The following is a 9967-nucleotide window of genomic DNA, read 5'->3' on the forward strand; positions in this document are numbered from 1 at the left end:
TATGTATGTATGTATGTATGTATGTATGTATGTATGTATGTATATATGCACACACAATAAGAAATTTGACAAGTTTTGTCTTAATGAGATTTTTTGTGACCCAAAGAACAAAATCTACCAGAATATTTTCTGAGATTGAAAGTCTCAGTGAATCAGAATATAAACTGAAACTATAAAGCAGTACCTGGAATACTTCACATTAATCCAGAATAAAAAATATATTTCAGTCTCGAGTGTTTTTCATGTAATTATGATTTAGAAGTTACATAAAAATGAGTTGTTTCTTCTGTTATATATTTTAAGTATTTTCTTTCTAATTTGATGATCATCCTGATAAAAAAAAAAAAAAAAAAAAAAACTGAATTATACTGCCACTTTTATTTGTTAAACTTATGTTTTAGTATAAAAAAAATCTGATAAATTTCTGCCAATTGAAATTGTGACCTAGATAATTATTGCCATTTAACTATTTTTTACATCAAAACTTGTTGAATACATATTTTTCTATTTCAGAACTTTTTTGAAACTATATTTTTTACAACACTTGTTCTGTCTAGGGGAGATGTGTGAAGAAATGGAAGATGTGTGTGCTCCAGGACGAAGCCCCTGCAAACATCAGTCTACCTGCCTCATCACCACATCTGGACCTAAGTATGTTTGTTGCCAGAAGCTGAAGTTGCAGGAACAGGTTGCATGTTGACTAGAAGGTAAACTGGTGTGTGTTCAGACTCATTTAGTTCTTGTGTTCTGCAGGTGTGTGTGTTCTCCTGGTTACGTTGGTGACGACTGCAGCGTAAACTATAACGACTGTGAGGAGCACCGCTGTCAGAACCGAGCTCAGTGTGTGGATGAGCTCAACGGTTACTCCTGCATCTGTTCTGCAGGATACAGGTGAGAGGAGCTCAGCTTTTATTGTAGCAACTTATTTCTCTTTGTTTCACTCAAAAAAAAAAAAAAACCTGCTGTTTCTGGCTCTGCAGCGGCCAGCTGTGTGAGGTTCCTCCTTCTCCGCTGTCTCTGTGTGAGCTGGCCGACTGTCAGAACGACGCCCCCTGTGTGGAGCGAGGTGGGCGCGCCCTGTGTCAGTGTCCTCCAGAGTTTGGGGGGCCACGCTGTGAAAAGCTGGTCAGTGTCAACTTCATTGACAGAGACTCCTACTTACTGCTCTCTGACCTCCAGAACTGGCCCCAAGCTAACATCACTCTGCAGGTAGTCACAGATTCACTTCTCTGGGTTCATTCATCTTTTTTGGCACCTGAACAAGTTTAACAATTAAGAAACCGCTCGGTGTGTGCAGGTTTCTACAGCTGAGGATAACGGTATCCTGCTGTACAATGGAGACAATGATCATATTGCAGTGGAGCTCATCCAAGGCCACGTTAAGGTTAGCTACGACCCCGGCAGCCAGCCAGGACACGCTATTTACAGGTAAGTTTGGTGTCCCTGTGGGATTACTGGTTAATTTCCTGTTCATCTTAGTGATTCTACTTCCTGTCTGTGTTCTCTTCTGTCAGCACTGAAACTATCAACGATGGTCAGTTCCACACGGTGGAGCTGGTGACCTTCGACCAGATGGTGAACCTGTCCATTGACGGGGGTCTCCCTACCACAATGGACAGCGTTGGGGCGGTGCGGCCCCTCAACGGGGAGGCGCCGCTATACGTGGGGGGTAGGGGCCCTCTCCAGAACACACCTCCCTCCTCTGCAGGCACTCTTAACTACTACACTACTGTTCAGTCACTTCCCCCTCCCCTCGCTTTGTCACCACTGCAACCAGTCCCTTCCCCTCAGCCATGCAAGTCCTCAGCCCATCCTTCCTCCACCCAGACCCAGACCTCATCCTCCAACCGCACCATCCCACCTGTCAGTCCTGTGTTTGCTAAGAGCCATGCGTTAATGCAGAAAATCTAAACTGGACTTAATAAAAGCTTCATAAACACATCTGTACCGTATTTTTCGGATTATAAGGCGCATCAAGCGAAACAAAACAAGTCATATAAGTCAAACTTTATTCAACTCACTCACAATAACCACATTAAATTGGTTTGAGGTCAGTAAGCTCGACCAGAATTAATACATAAGGCGTGCCTGATTACCGTTTTTTCCACCCTATGAGTTGCACCGGAGCATACCGGTAAGTCGCATCTGTCCAAAAATGTGTAATAATTTGGAAAAATCCATAAATATGTCGCTTCCTCGTATAAGTCACACGTATTATGCATCACCGCTGGCACGTCGCGTTTGTTACGCGTCACCACTGACAACCTGGAAATGTGGGCCGGTGTTGTGCCAAAAATCAATTGGCTGCCAAATGGTAGCTGCGGGAGCGTGCACGGGAGGACTTTAACAAGAATTTAACAAGATAACTACCTAAAAACAATTTTTTGTTTGCTCGAAATTATAGTAAATTGAACTTTTACTTAATAAATGCGCTTTGACGGTCAAATCAGCTTCATTACAAAAGTATTTGCTGCCTCGGTGCGCCGCTCTGGAGCGCGCACAGGGAGGAAATCAGGAATGAGGAACGCTGCACATTTCTTCAAAATTTAACACGATAAGCACCTAAAACAATATATTTTTTGCTCGACATTATTGTAAAGATGTGTCTCAGTTGAACTTTTATGTAATAAATGCACTTCAATGGTCAAATTAGCTGCATTTCACCAGGGCAGCGCAGCAAAATGAAGCTGATTTGACGGTTGTTCTAGGCATGATACCAGAGCTGGACGCAGGTGGCAGTCTATGGCAATCCGATTGTGTCATTAATAGCCATTTTTACCTATTACATGACACAACGGCATGCTATACTACTCAAGTGCCATCTAGTGGCTGAAAATGGTAGTGTTCAGTATTTTCTATGTCAGAATGAATGAGAACGGTCATATTTCAGCCAAAAATTGGTTTATAAATATGAGAAAAAAATCCATAAATAAGTCGCGCCGGCGTATAAGTCGCAGGGTATGCAAATTAGGCAAAAAGGTGTGACCCTAAAGGCCGGAAAATATGGTAAATGGCTCACTGTCGATTTTTAAGGAAATTAAAGGATTTTAATTCAGCCTTACAGTCTGAAAAATACGGTAATAATTTGCACATAAAACTAATTAACTGTAATAAAGCATAAACTAAATTTACACTACAGCACTGTAGGACTTTAATACTGTTTAAAAATAGTTACTTTGATCCTTTTACATTTTTGATCCATGTGTGTAATAAGCACTTGTGACATTGTTGTTAAAATGTCAAAAAATCCTCAAAGTTTAGATTTTTTGCCATAGAGTTTGTGTTTACAGATGTTTTGTGCTGTTTGTGTGTGTGTGTGCTGTTCTTCACTCAAGCAATCTCACGTCTTTCCATTCTCCTTTACGTTTTCTGTCCTATGCTTCAAAGATGATGCGTCTTGTGGTGCTGATATATAAATATTTTAGGTGCTGATCAAAGAGTTGCATATAAAAGTTTTTAATTACACGCAGGCACTGCTGGGACACACATGTTTGAATCTTCCTCCATTACTCTCATACCAGCCCTGTGTTTGCTGTTTGTTTGTGAGCCGGGTCGCGCCCCTGCACACATATAAACCTCCTCGCTTCGCTCTCCCTCTCCAGGCATGCCGGTGGACGTTCACTCTGGCCCTTTCCGGCTCTGGCAGATCCAGAACGGTTCCAGTTTCCACGGCTGTATCCAGAACTTGTACATTAACAACGAGCTGCAGGACTTCACCAAGACCCAGATGAAGCCCGGTGTGGTGCCGGGCTGCGAGCCGTGCAAGAAGCTCTACTGTGTTCATGGCATCTGCCAACCCGATGGAGTCCAGGGACCAGTGTGCCACTGCCAACCGGGCTGGAGCGGGCCGCACTGTGACCAGCCTGCTCTCAACCCCTGTCAGGGCAGCAAGTATGTCCGCAAATTTAAAGTTTAAAGCATTTATCTTCTTATAAAACCGTCACGACTGGTTCATTCATGGAACAAAAGGATCTGACTGAAGTGATCGTTTGTCACCAGATGCGTCCATGGAAAGTGCATCCCTCTGGACGTGCAGTCGTACCGCTGTGAGTGCACGGAGGGTTACCGAGGCGCGCTGTGTAACCAACAAGGGGAGCTGTTCAACCCCTGCCGCCACCTCTCCTGCAAACACGGCCGCTGCCAGATCTCAGACACAGGAGACGCTTACTGTCACTGTGAAAACGGATACACCGGGGATCTCTGCGACGCAGGTCAGTTTGTGGCGTCTCACTGCAAACGCACGCGCGTTCGAAACGGAACCAAACGATGACGCTAAACGTTTCTTGTTTTTAATTGTTTCGATTTTTAGAGTCCGAGTGTCGAGGCGAGCCCGTTCGAGACTTCTACCAGGTGCAGCGAGGGTACGCCATCTGTCAAACCACCCGCATGGTCTCCTGGGTGGAGTGCACTGGCGTTTGTGACGCGGGGGGCTGCTGCGGCAGCCAGAGGATGAAACGCCGGAAATACACCTTTGAATGCAGCGACGGAACGTCCTTCAACGAGGAGGTGGAAAAGACCATCAAGTGTGGCTGCGTGGGCTGCATGTAGCACCGATGGCGCACATTTCCTGCTGCTGGCGCGAAGCAGAAGATGGAAAGCAGGCAAGGAAGATAGGAAGGGTGGAAGAAAACTGCTGAAACGTGAAGGAGGAAAAGTGAAAGAGATTATACAGAATATATACAAAACCTCTATCTATATATTATGGACAACAATGTTTGTAAAATAGAACATTTGCTCCCCTTCTGAGGGCGTGTGACCTGCAGAAAAACCAACACCATGAGCATCAGTGTAGAAGTGACAACAGCAACAAAACCATCGTGTCTGCAACATTGTTCCAACGGGGTCCAGAGATTTTAGAAGTGCTGCATTCAGAGTTAGGCATCCTTCCAACCCAAACTTTCCCATTTGAATGCCCCCATCTATCTGTGAGGCCTCTGACCGATCAGCCGCCATCGTTCATCGTTACTTCATAGAGGCAGTGAGGTCTGTTTTGGCTGAGAATGGCAGAGAGAGAACAGGACCGTTTGACTTGGCAAAGCTATCGAGTTGAGCTTGGCTGGGTTGGGCTCTGCTGGACACGGTTTGGGTTTAGTTGCCGTCAGATTGGTGTAGCGATTTCCCCACCAGGATACTTTCACCCGTCCACACATGTACATGTAAGAAGCAAGAAGTGGGTTAGAGCAGCACTTAATCCTGTGCAAATGTTGTGGCTTAAAACGAGGCTTGGTGCTCAGAGGTGAAGCGGAGCTCCCGTAGCCGTAGAGACTGCAGCGACGAGCGGCACTGGAAACAGCAGTACATGATCGCACACGCATAGCACACACACAGTCTTAACACGGATCGAGAGGCCTTGTGTGGCGCAGCTGTTCTTACAGTAAACCAGCGTGGGGGAGGCAGTGCTTCTCAGCCCCCAGCATGCACTGCCTCAGGGTTAGGATGATTTTGCGTAATCCCCGCTCCCTCTGAGCAGGAGGCCCAGTAACCCTGCTCCTCGTGCAGTATTAAACCTGTGCAAACTGTTGCATGTGTGAAGAAGAGGTTTTCAACACAAGTGTAGAACTTCTTCACATCGTTATAAAGATTATAAAACAAAAGGTTTAAAAAAAAAAAAATCGCATTTCGTTGTTTTTATTTTGTTCTCATTTCTCACAAGTTTATTTTGTTATATATTTTTTTCTTTTGATGTACTCTAACTCCTTTAGCTGCCCACCCCTACATCTCTTTATATTGAAATGCCTAACAGATTCTAATATATATACATATATATTTGTATTTTGTTTTGGTATAGTATTTTTCTATGTTAAAGAGTAAGCTTGATTTAGGAAGCATTTGGACTGACGGAAAAGCATTTTGTTTATTCTCTGTGTTTTTTTTTTGTTTTTTTATTTTACTTTGTTGGGCTCAGCTTTTCCAACAAAGTAAATAGTTTTTTTGTTTGTTTGTTTTTTTAATGCAACAGCCGGTTGGCCTTGTTGTATAGGAGGCAGTATTGGTCTAGAAATATGTTTAATATTGTATATGTTGTCTTCCATGTGAATATTACATTTAAATCATAAGAATCTGTGCTTTGTTTTTATTTATTTTATCCATAGGCATTTTACGATAGAAAATGAAAAAGCATAAGTGTTGCTGGCGTTCAGTTCTTGGAAAAGAAATGGAATAAGAAGGTGAAACACTCAAAAGAATCAACGTAAAGTTCTTTAAGTGACAGTGAGTTACAGCAGTGTTTTTCTCCTGAGCTCAGAGTCGACCCGCTCAAATTGAACTTGTAAATTAACTCACTTCAATCTTGTGATGTTTTTTTATTTTTTATTATTAATTGGTTGCATTTTTATCATTTGAATCCGAGCGATATTCAGATCAGAGGTCTTTTCAGTTTGGTCGAGCTCGACTGATCGTGAGCCGCTGTCGAGTTGGAGGGAACGGGAGGACGTCGCCTCTCTGGACACGGATCGTGCTCGGCTGTGTTTCCATGGGCTGCGAGGACTGTGTGAACCGTTATATGCCAACTACTGACAGATGATAAGAAGGGACTGGACATTTCTGTTGTCTGTCAGCTTAAACAACAACAACAACAACAAAAAAGAAAGAAGAGGATAAGGTGCCAATTATAGTGAACAGTCATACCTGAATGTATAAATGTGTATAGATAAATATGTCCTATGCTTATTCATGAAGTGGTAACTTTTAGCTGTTATTTAGTTTCCAAATGTAAGATACAGAAATCCTGATTAAAAAAAAAAAAAAGTAAAGTGACAGCCCATCAGGACGGAGTCGGGCACTGTTGTGGCTGTGGACTGGGATTGTGTTTCTCTAAATGTCTCTGATATAAAAGGCCAGATCTCATACCCAGTGTTCCCATCACACCAGTTCCTGATCGTTAACATGGTTTTACCTGCTGTTGATGTGATGCCAGTGGTGTACAATAACATTACAGCGGCGATACTGATAATATTTAGGCCATGTTCCTCGTAAAGGTGCATCTGTTTAGACTTTCTGTTCCCTTGCACTGATCTGTTCTGGACCGGTGCGTTCAAGTACTTGTGCTATATTCAGATGTAATTCCATAATCTGGTCACATGAAGAGAAGCACAAACTTCAGTTTTATGAACTATATACATAAATGTTATTGTAAGCAACACAATGTTCCTGTTGTATTAATATGGTACAGAAGCTAAAGATAAAATGTCCCTGGTTGGGTTCAGCCTGTTTGCTTTTACGTTGCAGGACTCATTGTGGGACTGAACTGAAAAACTTTAAAATGCTGAATGTATGTAGTGCCACCGACAAAATGTTTACCAAACCTCCACTCTTTTCATTAATTAAACTTAAAATGTGTGTGCTTTTAACAAGGTGTTGGTCATTTCTTTTGTTTTTGTTTTTTTACTTTTGCACATCAACACATTTTGGAAGTCTTTGCTGAATACTGTATTTTTCAGATTATAAGGCGCGTTTATAATCCTTTAATTTTCTCAAAAATCCACAGTGAGCCTTATAATCCGGTGCACTTTATGTATTAATCCTGGTTGTGCTTAATGACCTCGAACTGATTTTATGTGGTGCACGGCGGCGCTCAAAAATCTGTCAAAATAAACTTGTTTCGTTTAATGCGCCTTATAATCCGGTGCGCCTTATGTATGAAAACAGACCCATTCATTGATACTGCGACTTATACTCCGAAAAATACGGTTCTTTAAAATAAAATTAGTCAACCTAAAAAAAAAAAAAAAGCAGCAAGCTAAAAGATGATAGAATCTGCTAATTAAAGTAATATCAGTGGGAGTATGTTTCTGCATACACGTTATATAAAACAATAGAGGACAGATGGATTATAAAGTAAATCTAAGTTTTCAAAAATAAAAACGCATTTTTGGAACAACTTAATTTCAATAAAAGCAAACTAAAAACAGTTAAGTCCCAGACAAGGCAATTACTGCTGACCATGGGCACATTTTTAGATATCAGATTTTTAGATTATAAGATTTATTTTAAATATTATCAAATAAATCCAATACTTTTAATCTGTTACTTTAATACATACGAGTGCATCTACAAAAATTAGAATGTGATAAAGTTAAATATTTCTTGTCAGTCATTTCAGAAAGTGAAACTCACATACTGTAACAGATTCTTTACACAGTCAAGTCTTTATTTCTTGTCATTTTGATCATTATGGTTTACAGATAATGAAAAAACTAAATTCAGCGTCTCAGAAAAGTAGCATATTTTGAAGATGTCTTGATGCATGCGCAATAATCCAGGCAGATTAATCTAATATGGTGGTCCTCAGGGCAGAGTCTTCTGTTGAAACGGTTCATCTTTTATGAAAGACTTCTTCAGTCTAGGTACCAACGATCGTTAGGCTGATGGTGCTCTTTTTGCACGTGAACTAGTTTTGGCCGTCACCAGCAAACTGGTTGACCCACTATGAGAAGGTGCTGCTTATAGGACTGAGTTTGTTGCAGCTCCTCAGACTGAAGATGGAGAGGTCCAGAGTGAAGTTTCCACAGTCATTGATGGTTTGGGGCCATGTCCTCCGCTGGTGCTGGTCCACTGTGTTTTCTGAAGACAACACTCAGCGCAGCATCTACCAGGACATTTTACAGACTTCATGTTTCCTTCTGGAGATGAGGAGTTCATTTCCCAGCAGGACTTGGATCCTGCCCAGTGACAAAAGGTACCAAAAGCTGGCTGTGGAATATTCTCATTTTACCTGACACTGAATTTTGATTTTTCCATTATGTGTTGAACATAATCATCAAAATTACAAGAAATAAAGTATTTCACTCAATGTGTAAAGAATATGTCTAAGAGTTTCATTTTCTGAAATGACTTGATATTCTCATTCTTTGAGATGCACTTGTAAAAACACAGTGAGCTCAGACATTCAGGAGTAGGGACTGTTTATAGAAAGGTTTATGCTCCAGAAAACTTTTTTTTTTTTTTTTTTTTTGCACACAACAGTTCCACTGAGTAAAACCTTTTTCTGAGTTGAGTTTCACTGCTTTGCCCGCGGGCTGCAGCGACATCTAGTGTCCAGGATGGTAAATGTCTCAATTAAAGATCCTCATAGGCTACAAGACGATTTGTCCATTTCTTAGTTTTTGTTTCCTTTACTGACAAGTTGTTTCAGCTTTACCTTTTGGTAAAAATAAAATAAAACAAGACCGGTGTAAATAAATAAAGAAACCATAAAATTCAAACATCTTTATATCAACTCCAGCAAAAATACAGTTCTGAACACAAATGCATCTTTCTCGGGATTACCACAAATAAAGCAAGTATATATTTTCTAATATACAAAATCAGAGTCTTTAAATAGCAAATTGCAAAGAACAAACTAGTTCAAGTCTGATATTTGGTGGGATGTTGTCGATTTTCTAAATTCATGAGTCAACATGGGAGCTATGAATAAAAACATGGCAGACCAGTTCTTTTGCGTTTACAGATTTACCTTGTTAAAAGGAAATGAGCATTAATAAATCCTTATCCTTTTGACATAAACACTTGTGGAAGCAAGCGCACTTCACATTATGAGAACTTGCTCGACAGTCGTGGAAATATGAACTCCCAACACAAACAGTGAGAACCAGCTTTTAACGGGTAGATCTTGACCAACACACAAGCGGGAGTAAAAGTTTGTTCATAGCTGGAGTATTCTCAAAGAAATCCACGAGCCAGTGGCCCACAGTCACCTCAAGGGGTTTCTCCCTCACGTGTTCTCAGCCTTAAGTAGGGCTGGTGCGTTCCGTTAGATGAGAAATAAATTCAGTGCTGCGCTGCACGAGCTGCTGACTCTCCACAGGAACAAGATCCCACCAAGCAGAAGCAGGAGAATGGGCTGAGACCTGACCACAAACAGCAACAACCAAGAAACTAACTTTTTATGACGACGCAGCGAAGCGCCTGCTTGTTTGAACAAATCGCATCTCAAGCAATTTTACGGTAATGCTTTGGGAAAGTAGGC

The 9967-nt window shown here is 41.4% G+C and overlaps 1 protein-coding gene across 1 annotated transcript in view; it reads left to right on the forward strand.

The window, feature by feature from the left end:
- Nucleotides 1-5983, forward strand: part of LOC119428313 (slit homolog 1 protein) — a 94021-nt gene extending 88038 nt beyond the window's left edge. The window contains exons 21-28 of the mRNA XM_037696018.1: nt 558-651; nt 754-891; nt 981-1209; nt 1298-1428; nt 1515-1669; nt 3603-3891; nt 4000-4211; nt 4310-5983. Coding sequence (XP_037551946.1) covers nt 558-651; nt 754-891; nt 981-1209; nt 1298-1428; nt 1515-1669; nt 3603-3891; nt 4000-4211; nt 4310-4548 — 1487 coding nt within the window. The 3' untranslated portion in view covers nt 4549-5983. The remainder of the gene's footprint in view (nt 1-557; nt 652-753; nt 892-980; nt 1210-1297; nt 1429-1514; nt 1670-3602; nt 3892-3999; nt 4212-4309) is intronic.
- The last annotated feature ends 3984 nt before the right edge of the window (nt 5984-9967 follow it).

The sequence above is a fragment of the Nematolebias whitei genome, chromosome 1, assembly GCF_014905685.2.
Source record: "Nematolebias whitei isolate Nwh7 chromosome 1, NemWhi1, whole genome shotgun sequence".
Lineage (NCBI taxonomy): Eukaryota > Metazoa > Chordata > Actinopteri > Cyprinodontiformes > Rivulidae > Nematolebias > Nematolebias whitei.